Source organism: Alosa pseudoharengus, unplaced genomic scaffold (assembly GCF_046254945.1).
Source record: "Alosa pseudoharengus isolate Yale_2024_CS ecotype anadromous, Long Island Sound unplaced genomic scaffold, YU_APseudo_1.1 YU_APseudo_1.1_scf_10, whole genome shotgun sequence".
NCBI classification, from domain to species: Eukaryota; Metazoa; Chordata; class Actinopteri; order Clupeiformes; family Clupeidae; genus Alosa; species Alosa pseudoharengus.
Genome location: NW_027468565.1, coordinates 30,044,433 through 30,063,057, shown reverse-complemented (window position 1 = coordinate 30,063,057; position 18,625 = coordinate 30,044,433). Strand labels below are relative to the sequence as shown.

The following is an 18,625-nucleotide window of genomic DNA, read 5'->3' as shown; positions in this document are numbered from 1 at the left end:
CATAAGAAAAATATTTGAAAGTCATTAACCCTTTAGGTCAGGGCAACTTTTTGATTTTGCAGGGCTGAAACTTAGAAATCACCCTTCCCACCAAATACATTCTAGCATTGTGATGGGCAAGGATATAGAAAAAGTATTAATTTCACTTGAAAGAGACAGGACTCATATGTTTTGATATGACATTTCTATGCCTGTGGTGACTGGTGCTGGCAGGCTAACACCATTTCAGTGGCAAGGAGTAATTGCCGGACATTGGCCGGAAAAAAATGAACAAAATTAAATCTCTCCGGTAAAATTGTCCGATTGAAATTGGCTATTAATCCCGTCCCCCTAACACAATCTAAATTTGAGAATAAGCCTAAAATGTAGGCCTATGCTAAAGCAAGAATACACCATGCTTTGGTGTTTTAAAGGAACAGGCTCTACCGTCTACCGAAAGTTATTAAACAACATGCATGAAGCGCACGCTTAAAACGTCTGTTATAAACAACGAATGAATGAGTCAGACGGTTCAAACATGGCCAGGCCCAGGCAGACTAGCCTTAAAAGCTTTTTTCAGAGGCCAGACTCGATGGATGATGGTAAATCGGTAATGCCTGAAGCCTCAGATATCCGGTCAGCTTCACCATAACCAGAGAAAAAGCTGAAGTGTCTGGCGTAGAGACTGGCTCGATCATTAAATTGACTCTAGTTAAAGGTACCATGTGTAAGAATTGAGGTAAAAATATCCAAAAAAATTAGCTACACGCAACAAAAGAATGAAGAAATAAGGGCGATGATGCAAATAAAAAAATGACAAGGTATAGTGCTGCAGATATCAACCTGAATTCGCATGCTAAATTACTAGCCTCAGCCCGACAGGTGTATACTCTTTGGTTCAAGTACGCCCACAAGCCGTGCGAGTTATTTGTGTATTGCAGTTTGGCTGGTGGTTATGTTGCCTGCATACCGCCTCCCATGGCTGAAACTGGTATTATGACACCTGTTGGGCTGTGGCTAGTAATTTAGCATGCTAATTCAGGTTGATATCTCTGAAAAAGTGGTCACTTTGACCGGCACCATTTTTTTTAAGCGGAAACGCTGGTCCAAACGTGGATGGGGCAGGTTGGCACAATGAATAAAAACACACAGGAAAGACATCGGCAAAGCTTAACAGGCAGTGAGATTGAGCAGGATTACGCAAAGGACTATAACATAAGTGTTCCAACCAACCCCGTGCCTGGGGCAGGTTGGCACACCTGCACAACACCACTTTAATCATATATAACTCAAAACAAGGAATCATTTGTTGAAATTGAATGTACGCATTTTTTAGCTGAGATCCCAAGCTTTCAGTTAATCACACTTTGACAGTTGTAATGCATGGTAAGACGGAGAAATATACCCGAGAGTGAAGTGTTCCAACCAGTCCCGGTTTCCCCTAAAGGCGGGATGTCAATTGTTCTGAACCTGACATTGCAAGTAGCCTATGTCAGCAACAGTTTGAACTTCAGTGGGAGTAGTCTTGTTCACCTGCACTGCTTCACCTCACTTAGTTCAATACACATATTTAAGGGTAGGTACTGCCAGGATTGCATTTTAGTGAGTGTCCCTATTGTAAGTGGGTCGTTCGGGCCAAAAATGCCCGGGCTTTTTTTTATTTTTTTATTTTTGTCCCTTATCTTATCTTATCTAACTCTGAGAGACACCAAAAGTTGTACATTTTCATAAAGGCAAGATAAAATAATAATAAAATAAAACTCCCTGCTGGGCTAAGTGGTAAAGTGATGTTGTGTGTGTGTGTGTGATTAACCACAGGTGGTGATGTGCAAGAGGAGCAAAGAGAGAGAAACAGAAGAATAAAGTCAGAGATCGACTCCGAGTTGAAACTACTGGAGGAGGAGATTGCAGCCTGTGAGTACTGAAATAGACCTAAACAATGAGCCAATGTTTATTTCAGTAAACATTGAAGATGGTTTGCTTACTTGCGTAAGCCTTGGTTAATTGCCTGTCCCACTTTGTGCAATGCCTCCATGGAAATTTATTCTTGTTTTCATTTGATCCACCCCCATATCTGCACAGAGCAGGTGTACGTGTTGCATAAGCTGTCACGCATGCACACAAAGTGTGATCCACATGTGCATGAACGCCAGTCACCTTGAACTTGTTATTAGTTCAGACATGAGACATGCATACACAAACACACACAAGCTTGGATTACACACAAACACGTAGGTCCTACACTTCATCTGATTCTCTCACGCAGTTGTCAAGTTTCTAACACACACACACACACATATGCACACCACACATCCTTGTGCCTTGTGCATCCACGTGCCTTCTCCTTCAAAATATGCATTGACAGCTGCACGCATGTATACACACACACACACACACACACACACACACACACACACACACACACAAACATACAGACCCACACGCACTCATGCACAGCACACATCCTTGTGCCTTATGCATCCACCTGCCTTCTCCTTCAAAATATGCATTGACTGCTACACACACACACACACACACACACACACACACAGATGTACACAGATGCACAGCCACGGCCATCCTCGTCATATGTGCCTTCTCTCTCTCTACCCAGCGTCCTCCACGACTGGCTTTGACCGCCTGTCCTCCCCGGTGTTCAGCCCTGCCCAGGGAGACAGTTCTGTGGAGGACAGTCTGGCCGTGCTGGGGGACCGCGTGGCCCAGGACCTGGATCCGTACCTGGCCAACGCCGCCCACACACTCCTCAGTGGGTGAGTCACTGGTCCTCCGCACCTCGGAGATGCCTTACGGCTTCTACACACAGTTGTGTGCGTTGCAGTGCTGGAGACGCATCCCGTTCACTTTACATTGGCTCACGTCATCCGTTGCCGAACTGAATTGTGGGTCCGTTGCGTCGCATGCGTTGAGAAGTTCAGCTGTTGCTGCACCGACAGACGGCACCGGCCAATCAAGCCAATCGACGGACGGCACCAACCAATCAAATTACGGTTATACTTCAAGTCATCTGCATAGCTACCGTCGGGAACACCCACTGGCATGCGTTGACGGAACGCAACTGTGTGTAGAAGCCGTTGTCTTTAACTGAGTTACGCTTTTATGCAATACTGGTGTTAATGAAATGCATGTATGTCTGTTGTTGAGATGTACAGGTGCTGGTCATATAATTAAAATATAATCAAAAAGTTGATTTATGTCAGTAATTCCATTCAAAAAGTGAAACTTGTTTATTATATTCATTCATTACACACAGACTGATATATTTCAAATGTTTATTTCTTTTAATTTGAATGATTATAAATGACAAATGAATATCCCAAATTCGGTATCTCAGAAAATTTGAATATTACTTAAGACCAATACAAAAATTTTTTTTTTAGTAATGTTGGACAACTGAAAAGTATGAACATGAAAAGTATGAGCATGTACAGCACTTAATACTTAGTTGGGGCTCCTTTTGCCTGAATTACTGCAGCAATGTGGCGTGGCATGGAGTCGATCAGTCTGTGCCACTGCTCAGGTGTTATGAGAGCAGGTTGCTCTGATAGTGGCCTTCAGCTCTTCTGCATTGTTGGGTCTGGCAAAACGCATCTTCCTCTTCACAATACCCCATAGATTTTCTATGGGGTTAAGGTCAGGCGAGTTTGCTGGCCAATTAAGAACGGGGATACCATGGTCCTTAAACCAGGTACTGGTAGCTTTGGCACTGTGTGCAGGTGCCAAGTCCTGTTGGAAAATGAAATCTGCATCTCCATAAAGTCGGTCAGCAGCAGGAAGCATGAAGTGCTGTAAAGCTTCCTGGTAGACGACTGCTTTGACCCTGGACCTCAGAAAGTGGACAGTGGACCAACACCAGCAGATGACATGGCACCCCAAACCATCACTGTCTGTGGAAACTTTTCACTGGACTTCACGGAACGACGTCGATTCTGTGCCTCTCCTCTTCCTCCAGACTCTGGGACCTTGATTTCCAAAGGCAATGCAACATTTACTTTCATCAGAGAACATAACTTTGGACCACTCAGCAGCAGTCCAGTCCTTTTTGTCTTTAGCCCCGGCGAGACGCTTCTGACGCTGTCTCTTGTTCAAGAGTGGCTTGATACAAGGAATGCGACAGCTGAAACCCATGTCTTGCATACGTCTGTGTGTGGTGGTTCTTGAATCACTGACTCCAGCTGCAGTCCACTCTTTGTGAATCTCCCCCACATTTTTGAATGGGTTTTGGTAGGTTATCCTTATTGCTTGTACACTTCTTTTCTACCACATCTTTTTCTTTCCTTCGCCTCTCTATTAATGTGCTTGGACACAGAGCTCTGAACAGCCAGCCTCTTTAGCAATGACCTTTTGTGTCTTGCCCTCCTTGTGCAAGGTGTCAATGGTCATTTTTTTTGACAACTGTCAAGTCATCAGTCTTCCCCATGATTGTGTAGCCTACAGAACTAGACTGAGAGACCATTTAAAGGCCTTTGCAGGTGTTTTGAGTTAATTAGCTGATTAGAGTGTATAAGTATAAGTATATATACTCTTTTGATCCCGTGAGGGAAATTTGGTCTCTGCATTTATCCCAATCCGTGAATTAGTGAAACACACTCAGCACACAGTGAACACACAGTGAGGTGAAGCACACACTAATCCCAGGACAACAACAGCGGAGCTCGGGGAGCAGTGAGGGGTTAGGTGCCTTGCTCAAGGGCACTTTAGCCGTGCCTACTGGTCGGGGTTCGACCCGGCAACCCTCCGGTTACAAGTCCGAAGCGCTAACCAGTAGGCCACGGCTGCCCACTGAGTGTGGCACCAGGTGTCTTCAATATTGAACCTTTTCACAATATTCAAATTTTCTGAGATACTGAATTTGCGGTTTTCATTAGTTGTCAGTTATAATCATCAAAATTAAAAGAAATAAACACTTGAAATATATCAGTCTGTGTGGAATGAATGAATATACATTATACAAGTTTCACTTGAACTGAAATAAATCAACTTTTTTATGATATTCTAATTATATGACCAGCACTGTATTTGTTTAAGTTTGATTACAGAAACTAAGCAGTTAGTTTGTTGTTGAGTTGTAAGCTGAGCTGCCTTGAACTGTCATTGTAATGTGACTTTGGCAGTAAATGACTCATATAAATCTGATTTGATACAGAAGGGAGCGCGTGTCTTCTTATTAATCTGAAGTAGGGGTGGGCGATATATATCGTCTGCGATAATATCGTGATTGTTGTTTTAACGATGTGCAAATTGACATTATCGAGTATTTAAATTATTATGGGGAAAAAACACTCGAAATCACGCACTGAAGACTTATACATTCCCAGGAGGTGTATGCGGGAGAAGTGCAGCAGAGCAAGTGTCACGTGATCACTAGTGGGTCACAACGTTGTCCCAAGCACGCCTAATGTTTATTTTGTGCAGCGAAAGTAGCCTACTTGGGATTTTATGCGGCTACTTCTGTTCAAGTAGCATTGATGAGACAGTCACGTTTTTTCCTACACGGTATTATATGGAGAGAAAACATTAGCCTTTGAGTATTTTAATAGTCAGTTGTAAACAAAGAACTATTCTCATGTAACTCTTTTGTAAATGGACTTAAGTTCGCTCTAAATATCTACGTTTACCGATTATTCTAACCGTTAGTATCTCTGTGGGATTTCTCATATACATTAGCCATAAGCTAACGCATTAGTTTCTATTCTGTAACTTGGAATGCTAGCCTATAGCTCTTAAACAAAACATAGAAGGAAATAACAGATCTACTCTGTTGATCTGCTCTTAGTTTTACAGTGAATCCTATTTAAAGGTTTGAAAGGAACTTCAGCTTCAGACTTTCTCTTGGGAAACTGTTAGGCCTATTCATCTTCTCTAATGTAGCTGGCTAGACCATGTCATTGCCACACACACAAGTGGGGGCAAAATTGGAAATGTGTCATAGAGTGACAATGCATTGGTTGATTTGGTTAAAAAGTCACAGATTAGGTTATTGGTTATTATTGTAATGATGCTATATTAATAAATAATGAGCTGTAAAGTAACTCAGACTTTAACAAAAACAATTTTTTAAAGGATATCGACTAATTATCGTTATCGTCAAAATCACAAAAAATATCGAGATATTATTTTTTGTCCATATCGCCCACCCCTAATTTGAAGTATAGAAGAAGAGAACCAACCCTGAATTTCATCATTTATTAAGACTCAATAAGGATTTTTTTTTTATCCTTGACATAGTGTAGTTAGTTGCATGTTTTTTAATGTGTGTGTGTGTGCGTGCGTGTGTGTGTTCAGTTCACTAGACTACGAGAGCTTTAGGAATGCTGTTCAGGACGTGTGCTCCCACACACAGGAGGGCTGGAACCAGGTGAGCACCTCTACCTTTCCATCCCAGAGAGAGAGAGTGGGATGAATAGACTTAGATGGAGGTCTCTCTCTCTCTCTCTCTCTCTCTCTATCTCTCTCTCTCTCTCTCTCTCTCTCTCTCTCTCTCTCTCTCTCTGTGAGTGTGTGTGTGTGTGTGTAAATAAAAAAAAATGGCATAGCATAAGTCCTTCCCTCCTTATTCACCTAACACAATCTCTCTCCACTTCATCCTCTACCTTATGGACTTTCTTCTCCCATCCCTCCCTGTGTGTCTCTCTCTCTCTCTCTCTCTCTCTCTCTCTCCTTTTTTCTACCCTCTCTTCCCTCTCTCTCTTACCCCCTTCTTCCCTCTCTCTTGTTCTCTCTCTCTCTCTTTTTTTTCTACCCTCTCTTCCCTCTCTCTCTTACCCCCGTCTTCCCTCTCTCTCGTTCTCTCTCTCTCTCTCTCTCTCTACTCCCTTCCCCCTCTCTTGCTCTTTCAATTCAATTCAATTGTCAATTCTAATATGCTTTATTGGCACGACAAATCATATGCTGTATTGCCAAAGCATTCACAGGAATAATAATAAAGAAGCATTATTACACTTCATCAATACACTGTAAAATTATGTCTCTCTCACTCCCTCTCTCTCTCTCTCTGGCAGGTGTTGGTGCCTTTAGTGTTGCTGCAGCGGTTACAGGATGAGGGCGAGTCTGTTGCTACAGTGCTCTCTTTAGGGATGCGCTTCCTGGAGGATGCACAGGCCGACTTCATCATCCAGCAAGGAGGATGGGTGAGTGCATCTGACGTCTGTCTGTTATTTAGGGTAAAATATCGAATTGTCATTTTTCTGACAGATATTGCGATGACTTCTGATTGGTGAGCGTACCTAGTGCAGGAGGAGCATAGCGCTTCTCTTAGGTGAGCCTCACTGTCTTGTCACACAAGGAGGATTCATGTTGATTTATATTAAAAAAAAAAGAAATCATAGATATGACAAGACTAACCATTTTGCAAGCAACAGATTAATTGCAGCCTTTGAGATTAGCTAATTGAATTAGTTTGAATGACTATTTCGATTAGAAATGCAGCCTTCTCTTCTACACATATTTGTGTGTGTGGGGGGGTCTGTTCTCTGCAATAGATTGTCCTAAACTTCTCAAGTACCCAACTTATGGAACTGTGTTAGTATTGCATGAGCAAGAATGGGACAGAATATTGATAATCGGAATAAAGTAATGAGCGCATCACCAGATGGTCTGTCTGTATTGTGATATGGATTGCACTGTCCATTTCACTTTCTAGAGTCATAACTCCATAACTCGCAGTGATGCTTATCAAACGAATGAGCATACATTTGTGGTTAAATAGGTGGAAACTAGCAGGGAGAGGTTGTAAATCTATATGTAACCAGAATCAGAGAGTTGTGGATTAGATGTCTGGTTGCAGTTAATTTATATTGTTGTTGTTTGCTTGCTTGTTGCCTGGAGATGCCTCTAGACATGACGCCTTTCTTCATGAAATGCTGCTGTAATCTGCAGAAGAGTCTGCCATGTGTTTCTGCATCCAGCTCTAACTTTCGTGGCTTTATGGGTCGAGTTTGAAGTTTGAGTTTTTTTTCTTTCTCTACCATAAAAAAAGTTCACCCAGTTGACCAGGAGGGGGCCCCATCAACCAGCTGTTATCTACTGTGCATTGTGACCACAGCTGTAATTTTAGTATCATCCGTTATGCTTTGTGGTGAAAACGGGAGAATGGCTTATTTAGGTATTTGCTGTTGATTTGTGCTGTGTCCAGCAAAACCTTTTTGCTGACCAGACTGCCCCCCTACCAGGGTCAAGCCTGTCTGACAAGAACAGAGAGCCAGACTGGTCATTGAGATGGTCAAGGAAACACATGGTCAGGCAGAAATAGTTGGATGAACTACAAGTGACCGTAACACAATTGCATCACCTGTTCTCAGCCTTATTTTACGTCCCTCCTAACACCACATGCACACACACACACAGACACTCTCTCTCTCTCTCTCTCTCTCTCTCTCTCTCTCTCTCTCTCTCTCTCTCTCTCATATAAATCTATCCAGTGACACCCTCTGGTATGAAGTCATGCACAGGGTTTACATTCTGACATCTTAAACATACATTGGCAGGTTTGTCTCTTGAACCTTGCTGTTTGAGATGTCAGCTTTTTAGGGCTGCTGGACTTTCAGTGAGCAATGCTATTGACTTTTTACTCTGTCGTTCTGTTTAGGTCCTGTGGAATGACAATGCTTTGGTGCATGGTGAGTGACTGAACTGTAATAAGAAGGCAAAACAGTGTATTGTTAAACAGGCGACAAACTTGGTGGCAGATTTCAGATCGACTAAAGTTCCCTCGCACAATTAACTTGAGTTTGGACAGAAAAAAAAAGGTCGAACAAAATCCACCTCATTGAGTGCAGCCACCCCCCACTCCCAGTGTGTGTTGCCAAACTAGACCCTCCACAACTAAGTGAGCGATCACACTGTGGTGTCCTAATGGTTAACTAAGCACCAATATAATAACAATGCAAGCAAGGAGTTCTTCAAGTAAAACTGGCTGAGCCAGTCCTGCCATTTTGTTATGGGAAGGTTTGTAAGTCTAGTTGATGTGTGAATCGATATCAATAAGAGTACCACCACAGTGTAGATGTGGACTAACTATGCTCATGATCTACATTTATCCCAGTTGTCTTGTAAGTGCAATTAGTAATTGGGAATAATGTCAAATCTGAGTTGGATGCGTTCCAGTTGTTAACAAGTTGTAAGACAAACAAAATTTGTAGCAAAGCATTACACATGATTGTACACAAACAAAAGTTGTAGTGACTATTGTTTCTACTACTGATTTAATGGGTCACGTGGGACAGACCTGCTAATAAACGGTGCATATCTACGGCTCTCATTTACTGCTAATGGGCGCAGTCATCTTGGAAATTCAAACTTGGGGGACTCGGGGTTCGAATGAGCTGACTAAAGCAGAAATATGACTTCAGGGGACGTTCCATTTGAAACTTTTTGTTCAATAACTGGGGGAAACGACTCTGAGAATAGTGCGAGTAGAAATGGAACCCACCATCCCTCCCCCATGTCAGAGACTGATGGGGTAGTGTTCTTGGCCTGCTAACTGCAGGAACTCAGCCGGATGGAATAATTTAATTAGGTGTGGTGTGTGTGTGTGTGTGTGTGTGTGTGTAGCCATTGTCTAATGCTGCCTTCAGTGTGTGATATGAGGCCGGGTGTACATTCCTGCCCTGTGTTCCAGGGAGAAATGGCGGAGGGAGTTGAGATTTGAAATGGTGAGAGAGAGAAGGAGCAGGATGGAGAGAAAGAAAGAGAGAGAAAGGACAGAAAGGGAAGGAAAGAGCTGTTTTCAGACCTAGGTGGAAGTCTGCATGTTCTGTGGATGTCAATCGATTGGGCCGTATATCTGAACAACATAACCGGCCATTTGGAATTCCGAACTTAGCCAGCTCTTACACTACTCCCATCCTAGTATATCCGACGGACATTATGTAGATGAGCTCGTGTCTGAACGAAGCGAAGAACATGCAGAGATTCTGCTCATGTGCATCAGTGTCGTTCACACATGACGTCCGCATGTTAGCATCATATCTGAATCACCCAAAGGGTCGGACCTCCTTTGACAAAGATCCGCATATACAGCGGAGGTTGTGTCTGAAAGCAGCTATAGAAAGAGAGAGGGACAGAGGGGGAAGGAAAAAGATAGAGAGAGGGACAGAGAGAAAGGGGTAGATAGACAAAGATGACCGTGGAACAGGCAAGAAGATGAGAGGGGGAAAGAGAAAAAAAAGGGACGAAGAGAGATGGAGGGAGACAACAGAGGGGCGGGGGTAAACGAGAGGAACTCGAGCACAGGAGTTCAGACTGCAGAGTGGTGACAGCTGCCCACGTGAGCTCTCCCCTCCACTCCTCCTCCTCTCCCCCCCTCCCTTCCACTCCTCCTCTGTAGCTGTGCTCTGTTTTCTCTCTTTCTCGCGCTCTCTCTCTCACTCACTCTCTCTAACTCACTTGCTCACTCTCTCTTCAGGTCTCTCTGCTCCTCTATCCAGTCTCTCTCTCTCTCTCTCTCTCTCTCTCACTCACACTCTCTCTCTCTCTCACACTCACTCTCTCACTCACACTGTCCTCCCTCTGCTTTGCTGTCCAGTCTCTCTCTCTCTTGTCTGATTCTATCTGCTGGACCTCTTTGGTGGCGTGTTTAAAGACTTGACCCTGTGCTGTGACACAGACTCTGGAGTCAGGTAGGATATTCTATAAATATATGTGTGTGTGTTGGATGGATGGATGGATGGATGGATGGATGGATGGGTAAGGAAAGATGAACTGTGTCCATAGTGAGAAGCTTTGGTCTGATTCAAGCTGGTTGAGCTGGCAAACTAGAGCATGCAATACTCTTACTGTATGTGGGTCATCTACACACACACACTGTATTTCTCTTTGTATCTCTGTAAAGTAAGAGATAATGGATTCCTAATATAACTTAATCCACAACTGCAGAACTAATGGCTGCTTACACTGGCTGTGAAGTAGCTTTGCTCACTCAAGCCAAGTGTTACCTGAAGTGAATTTCAGTATTTTATCTGATCAATATACTAAAAGATTTACTTTTAAAGTCCTCGGCTGGACTGAGGTTGGACATGACTCAGCAGTGGCGGTCTGTCCCTGTGTGTGTGTCTGTTTTGGTTATGATGATTTAAAACAAAACGGAGTTAGGTTGCCTACTGTCAGTTTGTTTACAGTTCATTTGGCAACAACAATACAAGCATCTCCTAAAATCTGCTTGCTCTCGGGTATGTGTGGGAGGGTGAGAGAGTGTGAATTTGTGAGTGTGTGTTTGTCTGTGTCTGTGGACAGATTTAGCTTCAGGAAAAAAGGCTTGATCCATTTTGCAAAAGAGAACAGCATAACCTGGCCTGTAGGGGAATGAGGTTGGAATGACTCTGCAATTTGGGCAGTGTGAAGGGGAGTGTGTGTGTGTGTGTGTGGGTTTGCATTTTATGCCCTGTGTGTGTGAGAGAGAGAGAGATGGAGGTCTCAGGACGGTTCTGTTTTTGTAGCATGCTGTGATTGATGAACTCTGTGTGTGTGTGTGTATATGTGTGTGTGAGAGAATTTACTTGACCTTTTGGGGACCTTCACACAGTCTCACCTGACGTTATTGTGGAAAGGTCATATGCTTCAAGCAGTACCCTGAGCAAGCAGATCATTAAACCTCTACGTGTCCTCTTGCCCACTGATTGTGCTTTAGAGGTCCAGCTATTGGTAGCTGTCCCCCACAAAGCCTGCTCAAAATGCTTGCTGTCTTCAGTAGTGTGAACTGTCAGGTTTCATCAGGACCCCTGACTCTGATCACAAGTGATGTAATGCAACTGTTGTTGCTAGGCAGCAGTGACTCTTGGGTCATGCCTCCACACGATGGAAGATATGAGTTGCCTAGTCATGACAAGAATGTTTTGATGGTGCAGTATCCTTGACACATGTTGCTAGGTTAGAGAGCACAGTTTTGACAGCATGGGAAAACTACCATACCTGTACCAGATGGGAGTACATTTCGTTTAGAAATAGCATGATGGGATTGAACTATCAGAAGTGCGTGTGCGTGTGCGTGTGTGTGTGTGAAAACTACCATACCTGTACCTGATGGAGTACATTTAGTTTAGAAATAGCATGATGGGATTGAACTAGCATGATGGGATTAAACTATCAGAAATGCGTGCATGCATACGTGCGTGCGTGCGTGCGTGCGTGCGTGCGTGTGTGTGTGTATGTGAAAAATACCATACCTGTACCTGATGGAGTACATTTAGTTTAGAAATAGCATGATGAGATTGAACTAGCATGATGGGATTGAACTATCAGAAATGCGTGCGTGTGTGTGTGTCTGTCTGTCTGTGTGAAAACTACCATACCTGTACCTGATGGAGTACATTTAGTTTAGAAATAGCATGATGGGATTGAACTAGCATGATGGGATTGAAGTATCAGAAATGCGTGCGTGTGTGTGTGTGTGTGTGTGTGTGTGTGTGTGTGTGTGTGTGTGTGTGTGTGGATGGGCTTTTAGGATGGCAAGAGCAGTGTTTATGAGGCTTAAACTCTGTGCCCTTATTGCAGCATCACTCGGCAACACTTGGTTACGTAACACACACGTTCCAGAGGCCATCCCACCACACATGCTCTCTGGGGCTTGCAGACTGAGTGCCATACGTGCACACACACACTCATGTACAAGCAAGCACACACTCCTCCTCTCAATTTGGTTTAAGGATTTATGAGAGATTATTTCTGGGCCTTCTCTCTCCATATGTGTGACCTAATGTGTGTGTGTGTGTGTCCGTGTCCGGCCATCATTGTAGCTGTGCTGCATTTATGCTCATTGAAGGATCCATGTTGTTCATAGTTAAAGTTGTGTACATATTCATGTGTGTGTGAGTGACTGAATGAATGTGGGAGAATGTGTGCGTGCACATGACCACAATCATCACTTTGGCAAACACACTTTGACGCTCAACGATCCTGAAACATTGCCCCCGCCACAAACCCCCCGTGTTCGCCTCTGGTGTGGATGACCTCTAAGTGAATTAAATTCCACGGGAGGATTCACATTTCAGCCACTGGTGTAATGCGAGTCCTCTTCCCCCTGACTGTGCAACAGCACGTCGCATCGGGAGGAACGAGGTCTATTACACTATTGCTACGTTTAGACTATAAATGCACTCTAGGTGGGAGTACCGTAAAGGTTTAGCTATGAGAGATTAGCGATCACTCCCCCACCCCCCCACCGTAATGTTAATGCATAACCTGGAAAGATATCAGAACATGTGAATCCTGGTGTACACACATGTTGGGTAATGTGCACATACAGTGGTGGGCTCAAGTCCACTGTGGGAATTGCTGGAACAGTTTGTCTTTGGTGATTGTGCAGCTGGTGCCGGACAGGCGGTCAAAGATGAAAAGATGTTTTCACCAAAACCATATAGTTTATCGGAGGAACAAGAAGTTCTCTGTCTGTGTGTGTGCACTGCATGTGGTGGGACTAGGGTTTCTCTTACAAAAATTTCAGGGTTCTGGCGAATAGTTGATGCAAATTTGCGGCATGGACATAATGTTCATATGCAAATTAGGTTTCTGGCAAACAGTTTCGGAAATTAGGTTTGTCACGAGAAGTTCACTGGTAGTTTGGCATTATTGGCTAAGTGTGGTGACAAATCACTGGCTAACACATTTGCCACTAGTGGCAAACTTCTCAAGATGCCAGAACTTTGCTGGAAGTTTGCCTCTAGCGGCCAACATTGGTAAACTTCTGGCTATATTTTCTAGTGAACTCATTTGTTTCCCACAAATCACCCACAAGTTTGCAGCAAATCTGCCGCAAACATTTCATTTTTGTAAGGGTGGGTATCATTTCAAGTTTGATCGGTTTCGATTCTGCGTATCAATTCCGGTTCCTATGGATTCCTCTTTCAATTCCAAAATGTAAAAAAATATTTCGATAAAATATAAATATAGGTCTTTGCTGTAAGGCTAAGCCATAGCTGAACATTAAAAAATATAATGTTTATTTATATATTGATCCTCATACATATGCATTAAAATACTAAGGCCTTAATCAGTGTTTCCCACAGAACTGAATTCTATTTGTGGGGGTAGGTTTGCACAATTAACTTGAATTCAACAGTTTTTAACAAATTAGCGTAACGTGTTTATGATCCACATTTAAGCGCAATTTAGTACAATCTGGAAAATCATTGTGTGGTGGTCAATGTTGATATTGTGGTGGCCGCCACAAATAATGTATGTATAAAAAATGTCAATGTATTGGAAACACTGTTAATAATACATAGAGATCAATCTAGAGCTGCTAATTAAAATAACTGCTAGGCCTGATGAAACTGATGTTTCAGAGTTTCAAAGTTGTGACAAACTTGTGTATTTTTACTTGTTCGCAATAATAAAAAAGCAATTGTGTTTATGAATTAAAAGGCAGAACCAAAAAAAAAAATATATATATATATTTTTTTTTAATAGTTTTAAATCTTCAACAGGCCTCCAGATCAGAGTTTTAAACCGTAGTCTCGGACTAGTATTATTACCTTTGGATTTTTTTAGAGAATTAGCCATGCGTGCTCCAGACCAGATGGTCACCACGTCCATGTTGCACGAATGCCCTTTAACCGGACTAAAGACCACTAAACCAGGCCTGCTGGTTTTGTTAACTGTGGCTGTTTACACACGCACAGTCCTCAGGGCCCTGGTGCTGTGTCTGTGACCATGGAGAGGGCCGTGGGCAATGTATAGACGTGGCTATGGCTTCTGTTAAGACCGCTTGGCTCAAGGCAGACTCAACATAGGGGAGACCACACGTTAGCGTAACGTTTTAAATGATATTTATTAACATAAAAGTAGAGAATGTCAGTTTAGGTACAAAAGTAAAGTGTTGTGCAAATATGTGTCTAGGAGTAGATGAATAAACTAAATATAATATGACTGAGACGCAGAAGGAGGCGAGATCCCCAAAAGGGCAGCGAGTCAAGGCAGCTCCCAACGAGCTCTCCCGTCAGAGCAGGCCAGGGAAATGAGTGAGAGAGCGACATCATGCCAGAGCCGGCCCTCTTATGGCCACGACAATTAACATCTGGAGGCGTCACCTCTGTACTCAGCAGCCTGTAGGAGACAGACGAGATAGCAGTAGCACAAATAGGGGCGGAGCCACCACACAAAGGCCCACCGGGTCGTAACATCCCTCTGCACTAGACAGTAATCAAACCCAAAAGAAAGAAACAAATAATAAACAATACTAAATACTTATTACATGGCATAACAAGTCTGTTTCACCAAATCCACCAAAGTGCCAACCTTAGGCTTATATCTAGATGTTACACCAACCACCACCAAGTGTACCGACCCAATCTCAAATTCCCCAAAACCCCCTTCCAAAACCTCAATTTCCTGCTCCACCAGCATTCCGGGCCCTGGAAAGCAATTTAAGGAACGGAACAGAAAGAAGGAACAAGAGGAACAGAGGACATGAGACAGGACAGCACAGTTAAACATTTTCACAGGAGCGGGACAATGCGTCTGCAACCACATTGTCCACACCCCTGATGTGACGTATATCTAAGTGGTATGGTTGTAAGAATAAACCAGACAAAGTGACAAAAGCGGACACTTCTTGAACATGTGGTGTGAGACGGACCTGGTAGTATCCCTTTAACAAGTCAAACTTGCTAACATAGTGGGCTGCGCCCACCTGATCTACACAATCGTCTACCCGGGGCAGTGGGAACGAATCTGGCTTCGTCACCCTGTTTACCTTGCGGTAGTCCGTACAGAAACGGAAGGTGTTATCCGGTTTACCCACAAGTAAACAGGGTGACGCCCAACTGGAAAATGACGGCTCAGCTAGACCATTGTCCAGTAAGTACTGGACCTCACCATCCATGATCTTGCGCTTCTCTGGCCCAACACGGTAAAAGCGCTGGCGAATAGGCTGAGCATCACCAACGTCTACGTCATGCTCGATAACATCTGTGCAAGTGGGTGTATCTACTGCTGGTATAGGACACAGGGGTGCCGGCTTAATCACCTGTTTAGGCTTTCCAGCCAGCTGACAGACATGACAAGTCTTAATAAACAGAGCCACGTCCCTTTTCATCCCTGGCCAATAAAAATGTTGCAGCAGCCGCTGGTGAGTCTTACGGACACCAAAGTGACCTGCCACATCACCATGCGCTGTCTGCAAGACAACACTGCGAAACTGTTTAGGCATCACTATCTGTACCACAGGGTCTACCACATCCCCGTTAAACGATGACCACTTGCGTACCAACAAGTCATTCACAAGACCATACCCATTAGCTGTACTTCTCATTTCATCTTCCGACAAAGCAGCAATCAAAAACCCAGCCAACCCTTCATCTGCTTTCTGCGCTGCCACCACCTCCTCGCGGGACAGAGTAGTTGGTAAGGCAGGCAAATTCAGACAAGCACGGTCCCCATCCAACCCCTCAGTTGTTTGTCCACCCTCCTGGGCCTGACTCATGGCACTAGTCACCCCACAGGAGGTGAACACTTCAGGAAATTCTATAGCACACTGATCAGATTCCATAGGCATAACAGACCTTGTGTTAACTACAGGCGGCGGCGGAATCTTAGGCCACACAAAGCCCCCTGCTAAATTGTTCCCCAAAATGATGTGAACGCCCTCTACAGGCAGCGAAGGCCGGACTGCCAACACCACCTCCCCTTTAACAAGCTCTGACTCCAAGGCCACCCGATGCAAAGGAACAGAAATTGTGTGCATCCCAATACCTCGGATAAGAACACAAGTCCCCGTATCAGAACTGTCAGAAAAAGGCAATACTGACTCAAGAACAAAAGATTCAGATGCGCCCGTATTGCGCAAAACGTGCACTGGCACCTTCTGATCACTACCAATCAATGACACAAACCCTGCTGTAATAAAAGGGCCATAACCCCCATCAACACAGTCAGAACCAGGCTGCCTCTGAAAGTAACACCTTCTTGACTGTGTCTGTGCTCTCACTTACAGACACTGTCACAGAGGCATCACCACCAGTAGACACAAAAGGAACGGTCTGGGCAGCGCACCCAGTAGGCTTCACTTGGAACTTACTACGTTGTTTTGACCGCAAAACAGGACACTCATTTTTCCAGTGGCCCTTTGCTAACAATACTTACATACATCCTGATCTACAGGGTTTTTCTTGTCATTATAATCATGCTTAGGACCACTAAAGCGACGAGGACGAGACTCCTCCCTCTGAACCGTACTGCTCTGTTTATGCGTCAAAATGTATTTGTCTGCAAGTACAGCAGCCTCCCCAGCCGTTTCAACATTATGCTCATTGACATAAGTAGCGATGCGCTCAGGTATAATATTTTTGAACTGTTCTAGAACCACCAGATCGCACAAGCCTTCAAACGTGTCCACGCTTTCTGATGTTCTCCAGCGGGTAAAGAGTGCAGTCAATTCACGTGCTACTTCGAGGTGTGTATGTTTTTCGTTCTTGCCTGTAGGCTTCAGGAAACCTTGCCTGTAGGCTTCAGGAACCAATTCATATGCTTTAAGAATAGAGTCTTTTACAGTAGCATACACTTTTCGTTGCGTCTCATTTAAAGCAATATAGGCCTCTTGAGCCTTGCCCGAAATTACACTCTGCAACAATGAAATGCGCTCGGAATCTCCCCAGCTATGATCAGTGGCTAAAATTTCAAATAAGGAAAAGAAAATGTCAGGATCGCGCTCATTAAACCTAGGTAGGAGCTTAATCATGTTGGATAGATTCACCTCAAAAGGCATTCGACCCTGTAGGGGCGGAGCCACCACACAAAGACTCGTAACACTTCCCATGTGTTGTGTAAACCACTGCATAGCCAGCTTCCTCTTGTTCACCAGTCTGGAATGTCATCCAGAGGGGAGTGGGTATCTGACAGAAGGCACACCCCACCCAGCTAGCTTCTCCCGCTCACCCCCTCTTCTGTCAGGAATGTGTGTGTGTGTGTGGTACATGTGTGTGTTTGTGTTGCCGTATGAGTCCTTGTCTTCAGGTGAGTGTGTGTGTGTGTGCTGGGGTATGAGAGTTCAGCTTGTCTTCAGGTGTGTGTGTGTGTGTGTGTGTGAATATGCTGCAGTATGAGTGCTTGTCTTCAGGTGTGGGCGTGTATATTTGTGCTTGTGGTTAAGGCAGGGTAGGGAAGAACGGGGGTGTGGTGTGACCGCGTTGTGGTGTGTATGCGCCCAGAACTGGATGCTGTGCAAGATGTGCTTTTGAGAGATCCTCCCTTTTTTTTTTGCACTGGCAAGAAGAGCCAAAGACGTGTTAGCACAACACACTTGGACTGACTGGAGATGACGGCGGTGGAGTTGCTATCCAGATATCACCTTCACATCAGGAACACGGCTGCAGAGATACCGGCTGATGACAGACTTCGTGCGTCGGGGTGAATCCTTCTCTAAAGGCGTGTGTGCTGCTGGTCAGTGTTGGTGGGCTTGTTCTTTGTAAGTGTCTCACAGACTTATCTGTCTTTTGTAGGTTAAAGGTTTGTTCCTGAAGTTGCAAATGAGGCACATCCTCAAAGATCTCTGGATATGCGTTGACCTTTGCACAAGCTGGTCATGACCTCTAGATAAGTCACAGAACAATGTGTTTCTATTCTGTGGGTCATTGGCCCCCATATCATGTAAAAAAAGCTTTGACGTTGTCATGACCAACCAACCTCCAACAGCGGA

General features: G+C 44.1%; 1 protein-coding gene across 2 annotated transcripts in view; it reads left to right on the top strand.

The window, feature by feature from the left end:
• bcl2l13 (BCL2 like 13) overlaps nucleotides 1–18,625 on the top strand; it is a 47,070-nt gene that overhangs the window by 12,014 nt on the left and 16,431 nt on the right. For both annotated transcript variants that reach the window (XR_012983511.1, XM_076269664.1), the window contains exons 3-6: nucleotides 1,798–1,893; nucleotides 2,594–2,750; nucleotides 6,283–6,355; nucleotides 6,999–7,127. Coding sequence is in view for 1 of the 2 variants with exons in the window: in XM_076269664.1 (XP_076125779.1) it covers nucleotides 1,798–1,893; nucleotides 2,594–2,750; nucleotides 6,283–6,355; nucleotides 6,999–7,127 (455 nt within the window). In the remaining variant the exon portion in view is untranslated. The remainder of the gene's footprint in view (nucleotides 1–1,797; nucleotides 1,894–2,593; nucleotides 2,751–6,282; nucleotides 6,356–6,998; nucleotides 7,128–18,625) is intronic.